General features: G+C 43.0%; 1 protein-coding gene and 1 pseudogene across 1 annotated transcript; one reads left to right on the top strand and one right to left on the bottom strand.

Annotated features, from left to right (window-relative positions):
- Positions 1–1,488: 1,488 nt before the first annotated feature.
- On the bottom strand, positions 1,489–4,224 carry LOC143564552 (GDSL esterase/lipase At5g33370-like). Its single transcript, XM_077051793.1, has 5 exons — positions 4,032–4,224; positions 3,823–3,950; positions 3,194–3,436; positions 2,234–2,486; positions 1,489–1,715 (listed from the first exon to the last, which is right to left on the bottom strand). Exons 1-5 carry the CDS (start codon positions 4,222–4,224, stop codon positions 1,489–1,491), a joined length of 1,044 nt encoding a protein of 347 aa, XP_076907908.1.
- Positions 4,225–7,070: 2,846 nt separating this feature from the next.
- Positions 7,071–21,839, top strand: LOC143564551 (putative folate-biopterin transporter 7 pseudogene; annotated as a pseudogene).
- Positions 21,840–21,850: the final 11 nt, after the last annotated feature.

Raw genomic sequence — 21,850 nt, 5'->3', positions numbered from 1 at the left:
ATATGTAGGAGAAGATGAGGAGAGGCATTTGCCGACTTTGTGTTAGCGGCAACAACATATGCCACTGCCATTATGGTCAGATTGACGGCGACAACGGGCAACTATAGTTTACACCTTTGGTGGTGGTGTAGCCAGGTGGTATTATTTAGGGTATATAGAAAAATCATCGCAAATGTAAACTGTATCAACGTTGATATATTTTTCTAATGCTACAATTAACGATCATACAAAGATACATTATTAAAAGTACAATTTTATAATTACAAAAGTGAATAATCATAACTAAAGATAATTTAAATGACAATTTAATCTCTTTTCAAATTTAATGAAATAAGTAATAATTTTAACGAGTTAAATACGTCAGTTCAAACACGTCCCGTTTACTTTTAAAATAAAGCAATGAGATTAAAGGTTATAGTCAGGAACTTAGAAGTGTATTAGAGATACAATGTACTATATTTGTACATATAACTTCGAGTAGTCAAAGGAATTTAATTTTCACATTAGCAGTTTCAACTCTCAACTACAAGACATATATTGTCATTTAACGTTTGTAATAAATCCCACCGACATAGTAATTGTACTTCCTTCAGCCCCACCAACTTTCTTTTTGGTCCCACTTTAAATGTAAAGTGATCCTTAAAACACACAAAAATAGATTCAAAGCTTCGTGGTCCCACGTGACATGTTGTGCCGGTAAGATGACTCTTTTCTTTTTTAGAGGCGAAGGGTTTAAATACGGTGAGATGCATGTATAAGTAATTTATAAGAGTCTTTTGGAGTAAGATAGTTTGTCATAAAAAACAACTATGAAACTCCATTTTATGTTAACCAAACCGATTGTGATATTCTAATGTCAAATTTATTACAACTTATAAGACTTTATTGACAGACTAACTAGAACCTTACAAACTAAAAAATAGCTATGCAAATCCGTGGTTCCGTAAAAATGAAGTGTGGTGTTAAGTTGCATACCCTCTATCCTAGTCCTTGAGGTGAAATGTTAAAATCCTACAGGATTTTATAGAAATATTTTGAAGTAAGTTAGTTTGACATTCTTAAAAAAGTGATGAAACTCCATGTCATGTTAACCAAACTGATTGCGATCTTCTAACTACAAGTTTACTGCAAACTGTAGGACTTTTACTGACTGTTAAATCAGATCCTTAGCGACATATAACTAAGTACGAAACTCCATATTATGTTAACTGAACCGATTGCGATCATAACATTACATTTACTGAAATAATAGAACTTTTATCGATCGACTGACAAATCAATATTCATCTTTCGATAAAGATATGAATCATCGATTTTATTTTGAATAGTTTTTAGTAGGTGAAAATCTATATGAATAATAATAATAAAATTATAATAATAATAAATAAGTCAAATGTATCAAATCAATAATATCGTCCCATACATAAGCATATTGGAATTAAGACATGCTCCTTATTTCCGGGCACTTGATACAAGGTCACTCACATGTTATTCAACTGACAACATGAGATTAAGGTTCACTGGTTTCATGTACGCTTGTGTACCGTTCATAATTTGTTGCACAATTAATCTACATGCCCGTTCGGTTGGATGAAACGCGTCCCAAAATACATACTCATCTCTATTCTTGCACAAGTTTGAAGTCACCGTGCAAAAACCCGGCATCCCGTTGAGTGGTCCTTGTCCACAGCAAGCTTCCTTTGATGTTTTAAAACCTACATAATTATAGTTTATATGAGATATTATAGATAAGACAAAAAATATTGTTGATATCTTACTAGATATGTGTGTTATATGTTTCTCAAACATGTCAAAAAAAAAAAAAAAAGAACAACAAAAAAAAGAACAAAAAACAAAATGGTAAAATTAACTTAAATGAAAACTCTTAGAAAAATGTATTTAAAATGCACCACACTTTCATAAATCTTTTTTTGGCATTATTGTTATTCTATGTGGGGTTTTAGTGACCCTTTATGAAAGAGAAATAAAAAAGTTTTAATTTTTACCCGTAATTTAGAAGAAAAAAAAAAGATAACAATATAATATTTATGTTTTACTCACAATTTTAAAACAAATTATGTCAAAAAGGTTAAAATCTTGAAACTTTTTATTTTTTATATTTTTAATAAAACTTGATACAAACACTTGACAAGGGTCTATGGGTCGGATTTATTTTTTATTTAATTTAGATATTTAACCCGTTATCCAGCCCGTCAAAAAGATTGATTCTTACCAAATGCTGTAGGATTATCGATTAAATCTTCATGCATGAGTTTGTTATTGGAAGCGATAAAATTTTGGGCTTGATACTTGGCATTAAGGTCTTGAACCATTTGGCTGAGCATAGGCTCGAACAAACCGGATGCATCTTGCAGGTCCTTGGCACACTCACCGGTCAAACTATGTTGCATTCGTTCGGCTGGTGCGCACCCAATCGGTCCTGGGCCCATCACAATTGTCTTTCTTGCTCCCAATTCATAGAGTTTCTACATTGTAATTTGATGAAATTTTACTATATTTCAATTCACAAAATCAAATTTATTTATTTTTGAAGTTTCATTATCCCAAAACAACTACAAGCACAGCATAATTGTAACTAGAGTCTAATTCAACCAAAACCACATATGAGTCTGTAGTCAATGATAAAACGAGTTAAAAAATTTTTTTTTTGACCTAAATGTAAACACCTTAAAAATGTCTAAAAGTTAAGTGTAGTTAATGAAATGATATACTGAATCACATATTAATGATTATGTATCAGTAAATGCTATTATTTTAATCACATATAATACAAATATAAAAAAATATCTAAAAAGTTATGAAAAAAAAAACACATTTCATTGGTTGAATTTTTATGAAATGCTATTGTCAATACAAAATTACAAACGAGTCAAAAAGAAAAGGAAAAAAGGAACGATGACAATTGCAAATTAAAGTCGCACCAATATCCCATGGGTATAATGACCCATCGATTTGACTACCACATGTACACGAGGCTCATTGTGTCTCTTGTTGGCAACATTATCAAAAGTGCGACGTTTTAGGGACGCGAGTACACGACTCGTGCCAAAAGAAATATGTTTAATTTTTTTCCTCTATCTTTATTTCTATAAAAACATTATATGCAATGAAATTTTCACATCAAACGATAAACTTAACAAGGTGTTATATATATAATAACAAAAAAACATACCTCCAAGATCTTGCGATATTCGTCTATGAGATAGGGAATGTAGTTAGAAAGTGGATTCGATAGAGACCTAGCCGAGCCGGGAAACAAAAAATAGTTGTTCACGAAATCGTTGCCACCCAAGGAAATGAGGAGCACTGCTTTATTAACAACTTGCTTAGCTTGTCCTTCACCAATCAGAGAAACTAATTTTTGCTGGTACTCTTTGAAGTACTCGAGTTGTAATGGCATTTTTATAACATTCATCTACAAAACAAACGGTCAATTAACAATTAATTAAGTATTTAATATTGATATATAGATAAGGAAAAAAATTATTTGCAATTAAACTTTGTAATTATTAATTTTTATCAAAAAAGGAAAAAAAATTAAATTAACCTCTATATATTATTATATTTCTAAATTGAATATAAACTAAATCAAATAAATGTTTAGTGGAATGTAGGCTTATATACAAAACATAAAAAACTAGAGTATATTAATTATATATTAACAAATGTAATCCATGTCAAAATGGTGGGCTTGGGCAACCCAATGTTATATGTGATCGCCGATGTATGTGTCACATTTTGCCATCGGGTTACCCGGTATCTTGGCTTTATTAGTCGTTCAAATAGAAAACTTTGACTTACAAATTGGAATCCGGTGTCGTTTAGTATTCCAACTCTAGCCGAAGCAAAATTTGCTCCAACAAGAAGTTTTTGACCCACGAGTTGAGGACTCAAGTAGGGTAAAAGGGGTTCAGATCCGATATACTCGCCTGAAAAAAATATTAACAAAAATTTGGTTAATTAAGTATATATTTATTTAATCTAAGAGAGAGAGAGAGAGAATACTGAACTGATAACATCTGGAATATTAAGGCCGTTGGAGAAACGGCCTGTAGGTATATGAGCCGGAGAATCAATGCCATAAGGTGGCATGTCAGCACGAGCACCCGTGATCAAGAAATTATTGTTACCATTATCAACTAACGAGTCTCCAAACACAAAAAATGTTGGAGGTTGCTTTTTTGTAGGACTAACAGGAGGCATCGTTGGTGCAACTTGAGTTCCAGTGGATGGCGAAGGACTTCCCTTAGGTGCAACATGAGTCCCACCGGGGTTAAAGATAACCTTGTCGCCGCCATGAAGCCCTCAGGGGTCAAAGACAATCTTGTCGAGTGTGGCACTAACTCCTGAGGCTAAGCATAGTTGGTGCAACTTGAGTTCCAGTGGATGGCGAAGGACTTCCCTTAGGTGCAACATGAGTCCCACCGGGGTTAAAGATAACCTTGTCGCCGCCATGAAGCCCTCAGGGGTCAAAGACAATCTTGTCGAGTGTGGCACTAACTCCTGCGGCTAAGCATAAAACAAACATTAACCAGAGGCTAGCCATTTGCGATTGAAGAAAAGAGAGACGAGTTTCAAATAAAAGAGAAGTGATTGGAAATAATAATGGTTTATGGGTTTATATAGATGGTTAGAATCATAATACTATAATCTTAAGCATTTTGGAGTCATGAAAATATGGAATTTAATTTGATATAATTAATGGTGAATTTAATATTATCAAATCTTTATTATCTTTTTAAAAGGGTAAGATCATTATGTTTCATTGCTGTATAAATTCATTGAAAAGAAAGGGGTCAAAACGTATATTTTAATTGTTTTTTACTAAAGTTGTGATGATTATAATATTATTATTGTAATATCACATTAATTGTTTAATAAAGTTACAGAAAAAAGAAAAAAAAATTATCTAAAAGTCAACCAGTTAAAACAATATATTCTGGTCGTAGTTAACAACAAAAGTTTTTAAATTAAAGAATATGACTGTCTAACATAGGAAAACTACAGTTTTAAAATAATAATAAATAAAAAAATCTACACGCCAACTACCCCACATATGTAGAATCTACAAATACCATTTTGTTGCTTTCACACCTTGGTCAACCTATTGATTATTTTACTTTTGAAGATTGAGAAAGTAATTAATAAATTTCAAATTTAATACACTTAATTAATATGGTCAAACTGTCACTTGACTTTTACTAAACGTCAAAGCTGAGATCAGCAGCATTTCAACAGTTGGTTGACTAGTATAAAACCGGGTTAACTTAATAAGTTTTGGTTTTGATACGAGTCGGTTTCAGTATTTTCCTACTAATAATATTCAATCGGTACCGTACCATAGTACTACATCAAAATTTTGTATTACACAAATTTATGTTTGTAATTTGTATTTGATTAGTGTACGTAGTGTTGCAACTTAATTAAACAATGACAACCTTATGTATTAGACATTTAGACTAGTATTAGCCGACTCACACAGAACAATTAATTGCTTATAAAATCCTTCAACTTCATTATAATCTATTTGCATCTTTTTTCTACGTTGCAACATGTTTATGGAATGTTCCCGGAGTTGTTCAATAACTCATGGCTTGCTCGAAAAAAGCATGCTCTAAATCGACTCATTAAGCTGTATTTTAGAGTACAGATATGATCCTTATTCACCGTTGGCGGAAGGCAATGTCGTCTCGTGGTCCTTAAACACGGGGCATGTCTTTACCAACAAAAATGTATGCTATTTTAAGGAACCAAAAACGTAAACTGCTTGCACGAATAGCTTCCATCAAGTCTTCGCACCTTTTTCTTTCTTTCTTTTTTTTTCCCTTGAACCTTTGTTATTGAAAAGGCCTTTACTAAAAACATAGAATGTGAATATGGTTTTCAAGCTTTATCATTGTGGTCACATGGCTTACTTAGGCCCTAATTATTATATTAGAAAGATAGGCTGCTTGAGCGTATTTTGGCCCTTTCTCCTCCTTTATTTGATCTAACATACTAGCCGCTCTTTAGAGTACTTCTGGTTCATTTTTATATGCTCACATATCTATCCTAGCATTCGAATATCTGCTACCTTTATCTTGTGCCCATATGTTTTCTTGATGACCTAACAGTCTGTCCCATATAACATAGGAGTTGCAACCTTATAAATTTCCTCTTTAATATTTTAATTGGAAACCTTCTAGCGCACAATATCCTAGTGGGTCTCTCCACCTTTGCCAGCTAACCATGGTGCGGTGAGCCATGTCATTATTCATCTCCCCATCCTGATAAACAAACGGTTTTATGTACTTGACATTAGTTGCACGCGGAACACTTCACAACCAATGGTGATCTGAGAGTCCCCGTTGCCGCCTTCACCACTGATATCACAATAGAGGTATTTAGTTTTAGAGCGACTAATGGGCACGGTTTCACTTTGAAACCGGAAAAGCTAAAACTAAAACAAAATCCGACGGTTTAGTTTTATATTTCCATAAAAAACAAACTTTCGGTTCGGTTTTGGTTTAACATGTAGTAAAACCTGGAAAAAAGCGAACCAAACTTATATATTTTAATTTTAATTTTTTATTCTTAAGTAATCTATAAAAATATAGTAATTAATTACTCACTAAAAAAAGATTTTGGCTCAAATTCATTATTTCACGTAGTTTTATCCCAGCCAAAAAATTTCAAATACAAACATAAAACAAAAAAAAACTTGTATTAAAAGAAACCCAAAAGTTATTTAATACTAAAAAAACAAAATTTCGGTTTTAACTCAAAACCGAACAAACCAAACTACACACACCTACGTATATAGGATATATTATCTTTATATATTTTAGGTTATTTATGCTAAGATAAATTAATAGCTTTACAAAATGTTAAAAACTTAATATCAATGTCACCAATTTTATAAAACTCATGCATGTCTCCGCCATGCACGCATCATCTTGTATCTCAACAAAAACCATTTCTTGATCCGTTTAACAACTAATCCAACCATTTTCTGAACCTTTATTATCGGGCGGACGCGGTGGTCGACGCCGGTGGAGAATTAAACAACAATGGCTACAGAAACCGGAATCAAAATCGAATCGATCTCGAAAACAAGCAATGATTCATGTAACAAGCACGATAAAGGATCGGGAAACCGACGTCGTGATATGTTGTTAGGGTTAGGGTTTTGGGTGCAAGGATTTCGGTGTTTTCCATGGATGGCAGTGAATTTTTTTCTCAAAGATGGATTCCGGTTGTGAAGAAACACTAAGTAACCCCGGGCAGATTATAGGTAATCTGGGGGCCAAGTAATGTTTCCCACGAAGGTTAGGTCCAGCAGAGTAAGTTGTACTTCAGGGAACCTGCAAAACAGACACCGTAAGCTCGTCACTGAGAAGGGGGGGTTCCTCCTTGTGACCACCCTCCGGCGTGAGAATCAGTCTATATTGCTCTTTGAATATAAAAGTATATGAATACTATAAGAGCAGTTATCAAGTAAGTTATACGAGATAGTAGATGATCTTACCATTCCAAGATATTGGAGTATTTATAGCCGAAGGTAGGTTTTCTAGAAGGTACAGCCGGCTGAATAGTATTCCTGTTCAACCAACAGTGGATTACGCACAGGCCATACTGGTTGGTGGGTAGGTTACAGCCAACAGTAATAAAGTCGGCTGCACTATTCCACCAACTGTAGACCATGCACGTCCCACTGACTGTGGATTGTACGCAGGCCATGCTGGTTGGTGAATAGGTTACGGCCAACAGTAATACTATTCCACCAACTGTAGGCTGCGCCTGCTCCACAGTGAGGGTTGGTGAGTAGGCAGCGGCTAATAGTGACAAACAGTACTAGAGGGTGCTCCTCCTCGCACTGTTGTCGGTGAGCTGTCACCCTGTGATTGGCTCATGGGCTGTTCTGGTCAGATCGTCTGTCCTATCCATACCTTGGTAGGTATGGTACAAAAGATCTTTCAGAATCAGACTGGCTCATTTGGGCGGGATTGTTCCCGCCTTGCTCATGCCTTCATGTGACTGCTGAAGTAGCTAGTCTTGTACGTGTAGCCCTGCTGTCTGCGGGTAGCCTTCCCTGATGGCTTGTATCCGCAACTGCGGGAACAGGCGGGGTACTTCACCATTGGGAGGCTTTCCCTGCGTGTACAGCTTGCGTACTGCGCGTAAGATTCTATGAGCATGGTGGGTCCTGCGGGAGCAGATGGCCTTTGCGCAGACAACCCTGTTCAAGGTGAGTCTTGCGGGACCAACTGGTCTCTGCTGGGACCTACCTCTTCAAGTCCCCCCAGTCCAATGTTCTTCTCATGCGTGTTTAATAAAGTGAGGTGAACTTTTGGACTTAAGCAAAGGGTTTTGAAAAGGGTTTTGTAAGGTTTTCCATGGGAAGTCCTTGTCACTTGCAGAAATGCCCGAGTTTCCTGCTTGGTCTTTGGGTATGATGCGGGTAGGTCTGTAACCTCCTCGCAAGTCAGGAGCATTGAGTCCCAGTTGTATGTATTTTCCATGAGGTTTTGGTAGTTTCGAACATAGTGATCAATTATGTTAAGACCACCAATTCCATCTTGGAGCTTCAAACAACGTAGTTCTCGACGCTCCCGCTATGCGGGGATGTTATTTCCGTTTCCGCAAGCATTGCCCAGAAGATCCTTCTTGGTTTCAATTCCCAGCGGAGCGCTAGGTATGTGAAGGGTTTTGCCTTAACACTGTACCTGCGCTCGTCTTACGGTTACTTTACTTCCAAGGTATTCCTGGCGTTAATTCCCTGCGGGTGCTAGGTATGTGAAGGATTTTGCCTTTACACTGTACCCGCACCCGTCTTATAGTTACTTGGTTGCCGAGGAATATTTGGCTTCAATTCCCTGCGGGTGCTAGGTATGTGAAGGGTTTCGCCTTAACACTGTACCCGCATCCGTCTTACGGTTACTTGTTTGCCAAGGTAAGGGGGGATTTTCCCGCTTACTTTTTAATATTTTCGAATTTTGAATTTTGAAATTCGAAGAGTTGGTGAAAAGATAAGAACAGTCCAAACCTCTGAAACGTCGTGCGACAGTTTCTTCTGACTGTGTCAGGACGTGCAGGAAGTTATGGTGACGTGACAGAACATGGTCATTCCAGTCGTTTTTTCAGGCGCGTGGGCGTGATTTTTCAGGCGCGTGGCCGCGAAATTACTGGCACACGTCCTTTCAACAGCTGTTGCCAGCCTGCTTTTTGCCACGTGTCATAGTTTCATTGCACCTTTGATTTCTCTCTCCTCCGCATTAAATTCACCGCATTAATTGCGATTACTATATAAAGGGGGAGAGAGTTATCTGTAATTCACACTTTCACCTTTCTTCTTCTTCTTAGTGATTTCCGGCAAATACTCCCCTTTTCAGGCAAGCATTTTCCCGAAATCACTTTCTTCTTTCCACCATGTCTTCTCATGATACTGATGATCAGAAGACTGCTGGCGAGTGCCAGTGTTCTCTTCCTGTCGATCTGTACCAGTATATCGTCAGGAAGTTCATGCTCGAGTCTCTCGAGCCTGAGTTTCCTGAACCCCACCATACTGTGTACGATGCCCCTAGTGGCAAGATCGGGGTTTATGCTGCATTCTTTGTCTACGGAAACCTTAGGTTTCCGTTGACAAAGTTTGTGTACCGTGTCCTGGAGAGGCACGGTGTGCACCTGACAGAGGTGCACCCCATGGCCATTGCCAAGGTCCGGCACTTTGAGTGGGTGTGCCGGATACTGGGCCTTGAGCCCTTTGTTGACCGTCTGATGACCTTCTACACTTGGAGGTGCATCCAGGGGTGGTACACTCTTACAACCCGTATAAAGGGTTTAAAGATTTGTACCACCGAGCGGAGTCTTCGCTCATGGAGAAGAGAGTTCTTCTTCATATCCGCTCGCGCCGTCCCCATCGCCATGAAGTTTAAGAATGGCCAGGCGCTTCCGAACCTTTCCGCCCTTAACTACGAGGAGGCGGAATGGTTTTCGAAGATATCCCGGGTCCAGTCCCCGGTTTTCCGTTTTCCGGAGTCGGCGATGGTGATGCTGGGGATGAGCCGGGTGTGGAAGGCGGCGAATGCGGATAAGGTTCCGATCGTCCTTGAATATGGTTCGAACTCTACCCCTTATGGTATGTCTTGTTTCTTCTTTGCTGACTACGATTTTTTCTAACTTTCTTGTTGATTTCAGAGGGTAACGATCTTCAGTCGCTCCTGAATCCGCGGGAGGAAGATGGTCCTGCGCGGATGGGTACTCGTGCTCTGGACGAGAACGAGTTGCCCATCCTCGAGCAGACTGCGGGTCGGTTCGTGGAGGTTTACCCGCCAGGCCAAGAGATCCTGAGCCACCGACGGCCAGGTAAGCCTATCTTCTACCCTGAACCTCTCAAAGCTGTGCCTGCTGCTGGAGTTCATGACATTTCTTCTTCTGAGGAATCCGCAGAAGGTCCTCCACTGGTGCGGAAGAGAAAGGCTGCCGTCGCCAAGGGCAAGGAGAAGGTGGCCTCTACGGCCGACCCGGTAGTCCTATCTGACTCGGAGTCAGATAATGCAGAGGTGGCGGGGAAGCCCGGTGGTGAAGAGACCACCGCTCCGGAGGCTGCAGGTGTCACCTCCGAGGAGGCAGCGGCAACGACGGTTACCGGTGTCAAGAGGCCGGCTCCATCGGGTTCGCCCCCGCTCGTCCGTGCGTTCAAGCTCAAGAAACCCCGTAAGTACCCCCATAATTCTTGTCTAGATTTGTTGTTTAAAATAAATTTTTCTAACACTTTTGCTTATGTAGGTGTGGATGTTGACGCATTCCAGGGTGGAGTTGGAGCAAGTATTCCCCCGCCAATGACGGTAGGCTCGGTCAGCCTTCCCGAGGCATCGACCCAGGCGTCTACGCCTGCTTCCGCTGGTTCCAGCCTTCCTGAGGCTGTTCCAGCTGAGAAGGTGTCTCCGCCGGCCGTGAGTGCAATTTTTACAGCATCTTTCACGGAGCCGGCGGTTACTGTTGCTGAGGAGGTGGCGCCAACCATGGCTACCACAGCGGCTGCCACTATACCTGCGCCACCGGCACCGAAGGCCGGACCTTCAGGTATGCGCCAGGCTTCCCGCCGATCTATGCCACCTTCCCGTCTGCCTGACCTGTTGGATGGATTTCCTTTAGGTTCAGGTGATGGGTTTGGCGGCTATCGGCCTGTTATTGACCCTACAGGTACGTAGGGTTCCTTTTCCTTTACATATTTTTATCATCTTTTCCTAACTGCCTTTGTTTCTTTTGCAGTGTCGGATTCCAATGAAGTGTATGTTCCAAGATGGAACATACGCCGAGGAACAACCCTTCGCACCCCTGTGGAGTGCGTGGACTGGGCTCGCCACGCTGCTCCTCATGGTGCGTTGGGGGAAGCCATGGCTAGCTACCAAGAGGGTAGGCTAACCAATGAGCTTCGGGTTCTCCAGGCCCGAACGCAGCCCCGCGTCGAGCTGCTTTGTCGTGAAAACGACAAGTTAAAAGCAGCTCGCGCCAAAGATATATCTGAAGCGCGGGCTCTTCGGGAGGAGAACCGGCAGTTGGCCGCTGCCGCAGCCGAGAAGGAGAAGGCATTCAAGGCCCTTGAGGTTGAAGTCCAGGCGCGACTCGAGGCCCGCTCCAAGGCTGCCCAAGCTGTGAATGAACAGCTTCGGCTGGCCAAGGAGACTGCGCGAAACTCAACTGAGAGGGCTGCCAAGGCTGAAGCTGTTGCTGAGCCACTTCGCGAAGAGAATGAGCAGCTTAAATGCAAATTAAAGGCTCTTCAGCATGCTCATGACGCCTTGGCAATGGAAGATGCCAAGAAGCTGCAGGAGATCCTTGACCAGAGGGGGGTGCTTGACCGTACTGAAAGGAAACTCAAAAGCGTCGAAGAAGCTGCCGCCAAGGAAGTTCAACTTGCCAACCTTGATAAAAGCGGAGCCGAACGTGCTTGTAAAGAAAGTCAAGCTACCCTCCAATGGTTGCTTCGAGAAGCGTTGCCTCAGGTATCCTCTTTTTCTTTACGCTTTCTGCTCGTAATTAGAAAATGTTCTAACTTTATTCTTTTGTAGGTTGTGCGTCAGGTCCTTTCAGAGACCTCTTATGACGATGCGATGAGCGCGGCCCTCAACGCTTCTCATGAGGATGGGCAGAAGACTGGCTTCCTGCTTGGTCTAGGGTTTGCTGAGAGAGGCTTTCCGCCCTCCAACTTCCCTTTATTCAATGTTAACACTGAAGCTGCTTATGACCAAGCTGTGAACCAGTACGCTGCCTTCCCGCATCCAGTGGTGGAGAAGGTGAATGAAGCTGCTGCTGCTGATGATGGGCTAAACATCCTTAAGGCTTTCCTTGGGCAGCCGCGCTCTGATGGTGCTGGCCCAAGCGGAGGTGGCCCTGAAGCCTGATCCTGAAGATCCCTTCCCGCTGGTAGGATAGACTTAGCTTTGTATAGATTTCTTTTAGGCGGGTAGTTACCCAGCCATTCTTGTAAATGATTGTGAAATATTAATCTCTTTGCGTATAAGATTGTTATTTCCTTCCTTGGGTTCTTTGCTTTATAAACTTATGACTTGCATACTTAGTTTAAATTAGCAATTTCCCAAGTGTTTAGAATAAGAACCTTTGAACGTGGTTGATGATGGGTTAAAGTTTCGCCTCCTCCTTCGTGATTGTGCGGGTAAAACCGTCACTTGCACTTGGTAGGATGGCTAACCTTTACCCTCTATCTGACCTGCGTGTAGGTTTTTCAAAATTTCTAAGGCATTAAGTTAAACCTTTGAACGTGGTTGATAATGGACTAAAGTTTTTGCTCCCTCTTTCGTGATTGTGCGGGTGTAACCGTCACTTGCACTTAGAAGGATGGCTTTAACTTTAGACCTATATCTGACCTGCGTGTAGGTTTTTCTTATCCTTTTTTATGTGTTCATAAGTTAACCTTTTAACGTGGTAGATGGTAAGTTAAGTTTGGCTTCCTTGAATGTGATTGTGCGGGTAAGACCGTCACTTGCACTTACAAGGATGGCTAAACTTTACCTACATCTGACCTGCGTGTAGGTTTTCGTTAGAACTTTAACATTTTGGCGTTGTGTTTATGCGGGTATTGCCGCCTTCCACACGCAACTACTTCTTCCTGTAAGGGAAGTTCATAGGTTACAAGCTATCAATACATCATGAAAGGAGAATCATTTCCATTAGAAGTGGCTCTAGGCCTTTTCTTTACAAGTTGGAATTGATCTACATATAACATTTGCGTAATTGAGCTCCATTCCATGTTCTAGGGATGGGAGTGCCATCGAGCCTTTCGAGCCGGTACGCGCCCTTTCCCAGAACCTCTTTGATAATGTATGGCCCTTCCCAAATCGGGGCCAACTTTCCTGGGCGTTGTTGGTTCGAAGCCTCGTTGTTACGCAGTATGTAGTCTCCTTCCTTGAAGTTGCAGAGTTTTACCCGCGTGTTGTAGTATTTTTGCATTTGTCGTTTGTAGTTTTCTTCACGCACGGCGGCTAAGTCTCTGCGCTCTTCGGCTAGCATAAGGTCTAACCGTCTTTCCGCATCATTGTCTTCTGGTTGGATTAAGACCCTCGGTGAGGGTAAACCGATTTCGACTGGGATCATGGCTTCAGTGCCATAAGTGAGACTGAACGGGGTTTCTCCCGTACTGGTCTTCTTCAGCGTTCTGTTTGCCCAAAGGACGTGTGGAAGTTCGTCCACCCAACCGGATCTATGTTCCAAGAGTCTTTTCTTTATGCCTTCGACGATGCTCTTATTTGCTCTTTCCACCTCACCGTTACCTTGCGGGTGTGCCACTGAGGTAAAGGTGTGGGTGATTTGAAGTTCTTTCAGCCACTGCTGCAGCTTCTTGTCAGCAAAGTTGGTGCCATTGTCGCTTACCAAATTCTGTGGAAGTCCAAAACGACAAATAATAAATTCCCAAATAAATTTTTTGATATGCTTTGCGGTTGTTTGGGCTAAAGGTTTCGCTTCTATCCATTTGGTGAAGTAGTCAATGGCTACCACTAGGAACTGAACATTCCCAGCTGCTGTTGGAAATGGGCCTGTCACGTCGATGGCCCACTTCTGAAATGGCCACGAGGAAGTGACAGGAACAAGATCATTTTTCGGGCGATGCGTGTTGGGTGCGTAAAGCTGGCAAGATCTGCATTTTCTGATGTATGCCAACGCGTCCATATGCATCCCCGGCCAGAAGTATCCCGCGTTGTTTAGCTTGGCTACCACAGCGCGGGGGCCTGCGTGTACTCCACAGATGCCTTCGTGAACCTCCCTCAGGAGGTAGTCTGCATCTTGGTTGTCCACGCATCTTAACAACGGGCCAAGAAAGTTACGTCTGTAAAGGGTGTCATTGACCAGCTGATAATTTAGTGCTTTACAGCGTAGTTTTCTTGCCTGTGACTTCGACTCTGGTAACGTTCCTGCTTCAAGGTATTTTATTATTGGGGTCATCCATGTTTCTGTACCGGTTTGGATGACACAAATTTCCTTGTGCGGGACTGATGGTGTTTCGAGGAGTTCCACGCGGATGTCCTTTCCCAAGTGGGTGAAGGCCAGTGATGCAAGCTTGCTTAACGCATCCGCAGATTTGTTTTCGCTGCGCTTGACGTGTATCACTTTACAATCATTAAAATCGCGCATGATGGCTTTGGCTTGGGCAAGGTACAGGGCCATTGTGTGGTTCACAGCCGTGTACGTCCCGTTTATTTGGTTTGCCACTAGCATGGAATCAACGTGGGCTTCCAAATTTTTTACACCCATTTTACGCGCAATCCTCAATCCGGCCAGGAATGCTTCATATTCAGCTTCGTTATTCGTACTTGGGAAATCCAGCCGAATAGCATAAGTATATTCCTGGCCTGCTGGGTTTGTTAATTTTAACCCTGCGCCTGAACCCTCGTTACTAGCTGCTCCATCAGTATAGAGTCGCCAGACCTCATCGATTTCGTGTGCTGGGGAGGGTTGAACCTCCTCCTGGCACTCTTTCTCCCGCGCAGCGGGGACTTCGGCAATAAAATCAGCCAGGACCTGGCCTTTAATGGCTGGTCTCGGCTTGTATTGAATCGCATATTCTCCCAATTCAATTGCCCATTTGGCTAGGCGTCCCGATAACTCGGGTTTGCCTAGAACATTTGAGAGTTTGAAGTTGGTGAGAATAGTGATTGGGTGACCCTGGAAATATCGTCTCAACCTGCGTGAAGCGTGTATAAGTGCCAAGACCAGTTTTTCCAGGGTAGAGTACCGGGTTTCCGCGTCCGCCAGCACGCGGCTAACATAATAGATTGGCATCTGGATGCCTTTTCGTTCTACAAGCAGGACTGCCCCGGTTGCTCTATCTGTTGCGGAGAGGTATAGGATTAACTCCTCTCCCGCTTGTGGTGCTGTGAGTGTTGGGAGTTCGATCAGGCGTGATCGAATCTCCTGGAAAGCTGCTTCCGCTTCTGGTGTCCAGCGGAAGTGCGTTTTCTTTAAACAATTTCTTAGTGTTGACACAAAAGGGAACGACCTATCCGCATGGTTTGCCAAAAAGCGGTTAAGCGCGACTAGTCGTCCATTAAGTGTTTGAGCCTGTTTTATGGTGGTAGGTGATTCCATTTTGACAATGGCTTCGACCTTTTCAGGGTTCGCTCTGAAGCCGTCTTTAGTAATAATGACCCCTAAGAACTTCCCTTCTTCCACCCCAAATGAACACTTGCTCGGGTTGAGCTTCATGTTTATCTTTCTGAGCGTGTTGAAAGTTTCCTCAATGTCTTTCAACATCGTCTCTGGCTCGGGGCTTTTGATGACCAAATCATCCATATAGACTTCCAAGTTTCTCCCAATTTGGGCGTGAAACTCTTTGTCCATTAGTCGTTGGTACGTGGACCCCGCGTTCTTAAGTCCGAACGGCATCATTTTATAACAAAATGTGCCATCGGGCGTCCGAAAGGCGGTTTTGTCCTGGTCATCCACAGCCATGTGGATTTGATGGTACCCCTTATACGCATCCAAGAAGCATTTAAGGCGAAATGGTGCCACCGAATCCACCTTGAGATCAATTTCTGGCAACGGATAACAATCTTTGGGGCATGCTTTATTCAAATCTTTGAAATCTATGCACATGCGCCATTGTTTGTTATTCTTCGGTACCATTACGGGATTTGCAACCCATGTTTGATATTTGCTAACGCGCACGATGCCCGCATCAAGGAGTTCCTTGACTTGGGTTCTGCACGCGTTGGTTTGCTCGGGCCCCATTACTCTGCGCTTTTGTACGATCGGCGTTACGGCCGGATCGCATTTGAGCTTATGCTCTGCCTTTCCCCGGGGTACACCAGTCATGTCGGCTGGTGTCCACGCGAAGATGTCTGCGTTTCGCTGCAGTAAGCGCTTGAGTAAGGTGCGTGTTGGATCAACAATTGTCGGGCCAATGGTAACGGCCTGATCGGGATATTTCCCGTTGAATGCCCACTGTTCAGGCTCAGTGATGGTTTGTTTGGCCATCTTCGGTTTGGGTTTAGAGGAGACAGATGCGATGCATACCTGGGGAATGCCCGTGATCATCGCTACGCCTTCAGTTGTTGGCCATCCCATCATGCCGTGGACTGAGGATACCACAGCGTTGAATCTTGCCATCCCGTCTCTCCCGAATAGGATGTCATACGTATGATGTGGTTTTTTCATCACAACAAAATCCACATCCTCCGTGCGTGAATAATTCCCATCGGTGAGAGTGACGGGGAAAGATAGGATGCCCAAGGGAGTGTTCATGCTGCCGTCAAACCCTTCCATTGAAGCATAGACCGTCTCCAGGCGTTCCTTGTCTTCATCATCGAGCTTGTCGAAGAACTGCCTGTACATCACTGTCGACGATGCGCCATTGTCAACGAGGGTGCGGGAGGTGATGTAGTGCCCCAGCTGGCTTTTAATGACAATGGGGCCTTCTTTGTTTGGGCCTCCCGGCACTCGCGGGAAGCGCACTTCTGCTTCCTTCCATGCGCATGGTTCGGTCATTGGTCTCTTTCTTCCTCTGACCTTACCATGGACCATGTTGATGCTAATGTCGACGGGCTTCCGTCCGTTACCCCTGTACCTGTTGTCGTTCCTTCCTCCGTTCTTGATAGATGCCACGAGGTGTGCGAGCCTCCCATCCTTGACGAATGTCTCGACGATGTCCCTCAAGGATGTGCACTCCTCAGTGCTATGGCCCTTTGTCCCATGGAAGTCACAAGACTTGCTTTGATCCGCATTGGGTTTCTGTCGGATCACTGGAGCTTTTGGCCATGGCAGTTTTTCCGTGGCAAATATCTCCGTGACGCTCTTGGTGAGTGGCGTCCAGCGGTTTTTTCGGTTCAAAGGGTGCGTTTTGTCCCTTCCGCCAACCAGAGGGCGAGAGCTTGAGGGGGCGTCAAAGTTTATCCTTGACTGCCAAATACCTTGCCGCCTCTTTTTGTTTAGCCGGGCGGTTCTTACATTATTCTCCCTTGTCCTCTGCGTGTAGAGGTTTGTATTGTGGGGGAGATCTCTTCCCAGCTGTTTCTCTGTTTCGGCAAAGCGCTTGGCTGCCGTCATTATGGCATCCCACGTGGATGGCATACCGTCTTTACCCGTCAGAGTGCGGATGAGTTCTGGGTATTCAGCGCCCTGAATGAAAGCGGCGCGAACGAGGTCTTCACTGATGTTGCCCAGACTCACCTTCTTGGAGTTGAAGCGGGTGATGAAGTCCAGTAAGGATTCATCCTCTTCTCTGACACAGTTGAGGATCGTCCACTGCTCCTCAGTGTGCTTCCTCTGTTGACTAAACTGTTGACTGAACTTGTTCTGGAAGTCTGCCCAGTCATAAATGTGGTGGACCGGTAAACGGTCGAACCATGCTCTGGCTGCTCCTACCAGAGTCATCTGGAACATGTAGCACCACGTGGGTTCCGTCCAGTTACTGACGGTTGCCCCCGCAATGAACCTGTTCAGATGGTCATCTGGGTCGGATAGACCATCGTATGTGCCAACGTTGGACATTTGTTTGGCACTCCTCGGGGCGATTGCTTCTGCAATGTCCCTTGCAAATTTTGACCTTCCTGCGTTTGTAGCAGTAGGTCTAAAGGCCTTGGAGAAGTCGCGAGAGCTTTTTTCCGTGACTGGTTGGAATGCTTCCCCAAAGTTCCTTTTTGGCTGGGGATCCGTTTCCTTACGCTTCCCTTTCGCCCTATGGCGAGGGTTCGCGTCGGTGTCGGAGTCTTCCCCCTCGCCGTCTGAGTACTCGTACTCACTACTCATGTTGAGGTGCTGGCGAGTACTACCGAATTCCTCAGCTTGTTGGACTGAACGCAAGCGTTCGTCCAACTCAGCCTGAAATTCTCTTTGACGTGCCTCGGCCCATGCCTTCACTTGATCAAGTGTTTGGCGAGGGGCTCGAGGTCGTTTTTCCAGCTGGGCATCAGTGAATCCCAGTGGAATATTTACTCCACTTGCCCCTACATGAGTGACTGGGGTAGTGTTCGTAAAATGTATTTCACTTGCCCCAGCTTGGGTGGCTGGGGTAGTGTTTGTAAACATTGTGTTGCCGGTGTTAACCCCAGTGGCTGGGGTTGTGGTTACCGGAATTTCTCTAGTCATCTTGGAAGTTTTGAAAAACTGGAGAAAGATGTAGTTCTAGCTTTATGCACGGATGGCGCCAATGAAGAAACACTAAGTAACCCCGGGCAGATTATAGGTAATCTGGGGGCCAAGTAATGTTTCCCACGAAGGTTAGGTCCAGCAGAGTAAGTTGTACTTCAGGGAACCTGCAAAACAGACACCGTAAGCTCGTCACTGAGAAGGGGGGGTTCCTCCTTGTGACCACCCTCCGGCGTGAGAATCAGTCTATATTGCTCTTTGAATATAAAAGTATATGAATACTATAAGAGCAGTTATCAAGTAAGTTATACGAGATAGTAGATGATCTTACCATTCCAAGATATTGGAGTATTTATAGCCGAAGGTAGGTTTTCTAGAAGGTACAGCCGGCTGAATAGTATTCCTGTTCAACCAACAGTGGATTACGCACAGGCCATACTGGTTGGTGGGTAGGTTACAGCCAACAGTAATAAAGTCGGCTGCACTATTCCACCAACTGTAGACCATGCACGTCCCACTGACTGTGGATTGTACGCAGGCCATGCTGGTTGGTGAATAGGTTACGGCCAACAGTAATACTATTCCACCAACTGTAGGCTGCGCCTGCTCCACAGTGAGGGTTGGTGAGTAGGCAGCGGCTAATAGTGACAAACAGTACTAGAGGGTGCTCCTCCTCGCACTGTTGTCGGTGAGCTGTCACCCTGTGATTGGCTCATGGGCTGTTCTGGTCAGATCGTCTGTCCTATCCATACCTTGGTAGGTATGGTACAAAAGATCTTTCAGAATCAGACTGGCTCATTTGGGCGGGATTGTTCCCGCCTTGCTCATGCCTTCATGTGACTGCTGAAGTAGCTAGTCTTGTACGTGTAGCCCTGCTGTCTGCGGGTAGCCTTCCCTGATGGCTTGTATCCGCAACTGCGGGAACAGGCGGGGTACTTCACCATTGGGAGGCTTTCCCTGCGTGTACAGCTTGCGTACTGCGCGTAAGATTCTATGAGCATGGTGGGTCCTGCGGGAGCAGATGGCCTTTGCGCAGACAACCCTGTTCAAGGTGAGTCTTGCGGGACCAACTGGTCTCTGCTGGGACCTACCTCTTCAGGTTGGATCCGGCGACGTTGCAGATTTTACAGAATTCTGCGAGTCTTGCTATGGTTGCGAAGCCGTTTTATGGTCTTGTTTCGGATTCTTTTTATTTGTTCGGGCAGCATCGGATTCCGTACATTGTTGGCGGAGGTATGATATATCGATTATTAGTTTGTTGTGTCATGTTATAGCTGCACCACCCCTGTTTGATTTCACATCATAAAACGTGCCCAAAAAACACTAAACGGTTGTTTTCACCAAAAAAGTCAAGGCTTGAAAATATATATTGGGTAGAACAACCGTTTGAACAATATCCGGATGACTGTGCTGACCATAGGGGGTTAAATTTTAAAAATTATTGGTCAGAGCGGCTGGTTGACATATATCTGGACGGTCTTCTGACCATAGATGTTCAGACTCTGGATATTTCTGATCATAACGACCGTTTGACTTTTATCTGGCAGACTGTTTGAAATGGAGTGAGATTAAAAGTCAGACAGTATGTGTATAGTTGCTCATCATTCAGTTCTTATATATATACATGGTAACACACATCTGATTAAGTTTTTGGATATCTTAGGTGGTTTAAAGAATTGCTAAGTTATTATTATTATTATTATTGTTATTATTATTATCATTACTTTTAAGAAAAAAAAAGTTATGTACATACAAACAACTCATGCAAAAGCTAACAATTTATGTCTTGTCATAGAATTTTTGAGTTTGCTTCCCAACAGCAAACTCTAAAACTCAAATGCTAGCTTTTGCATGGTCGTTCTCCAAACCAACTAGAAAGCGAAAAAAATATCAAGTGTTGTGTCATATCATTGTTAAGACATTCAAACATACAATTGACTATACGACCAAATTTTAAAACGCTATCCTTGAAGTTTAATGACGCGTATCTTATTTGACAAGTTATGACAATAATATGTAATATGATGAACACTATCGTGATCATTGGCGTACCTACACCTTGTCGGCCGATCCGTGTGAATTTTTTTGAAGTACACATATGTTAAAATCCTGATCGACCCTTATAAAATTTTAAAACCGACCCTCTTTGACCATTGTGAATTTTTTTCCTGGGTCCGCTACTGATTGTGATCATGTTTTGCAGCATTGTTACAAGCTATATCATGGTTTGCCATTGCATCTGCACCACCTTCAACCATTTCATTCTTCACAGTCACAACATATCTCCTTCTTGGAAACCTTGGTGCTTCCATAGTTGAAGTTGCAAATGATGCAGTTGTCACCGAATGTGTAAAACCACCCACGAATGATTCGGATCTCCAATCATTTGCGTGGGTGGCTGCATCAATCGGTGGCATCTCTGGAAACTTTCTTGGTGGTCTTTTCGTTGATCGGCTTTACTCACAAACCATGTTCTTGGTCTTCGGGTTTATATTGATGCTTCAGTTCTTTATCACAATTTCAATAAGCGAGCAATCACTTGGTTTACCAGAGAAGCATTCTTTACATGGTATCAAAACCCAAGTTTCAAATTTGTTTATGGTATTAAGAAGACCGGAGATTCTTCGGCCTATTTTATGGCTTGCAGCATCTTATGCTGTGATTCCCGCGTTAACAGGAAGCATGTTTTCTACCAAACACAATATTTAAGCATTGAATCCTCGGTTCTCGGTGTTTCAAAGGTGTTTGGTCAAGTAACAATGCTGTTATGGGGTGTTGTGTATAACCGATACTTGAAATCTATCCCACCACGGAAACTAATTTCATCGATTCAAGGAACAATGGCGGTGTTGATGTTGTCTGATGCATTATTTGTAAACGGGTTTTATCGAACGTTGGGTATACACGATTCAGTATACGTAGTGTTTGTTTCTGGTTTTCTTGAGGTTTTATATATGTTCAAGATTCTACCGTTTAATGTTCTAATGGCAAAACTATGCCCACCGGGTTGCGAAGGATCTTTGATGGCATTTTTAATGTCCACCGTCGCATTGACGTTTATTGTAAGTGGATACTTTGGTGTTGCACTCGCCTCGTATGTTGGAGTCACAATAACTAATTTTTCGGGTTTTAAGAAAGGACTTGTAATCCAGGCGGTGTGCACAGTTTTGCCTCTTTTTTGGTCTTCGTGTATCCCCGAAGGCATGAAACCCGAACCCGAAAAGAAAGAAAAGTGAAGTCAAAGACT

Source organism: Bidens hawaiensis, unplaced genomic scaffold (genome assembly GCF_021521415.1).
Source record: "Bidens hawaiensis isolate Kalapana, Puna unplaced genomic scaffold, B.hawaiensis_p1.1 tig00022014_1, whole genome shotgun sequence".
In the NCBI taxonomy this organism is placed as follows: domain Eukaryota; kingdom Viridiplantae; phylum Streptophyta; class Magnoliopsida; order Asterales; family Asteraceae; genus Bidens; species Bidens hawaiensis.
Note: the sequence above shows the minus strand (reverse complement) of the source record. Positions and strands in the feature narration are given on the sequence as shown.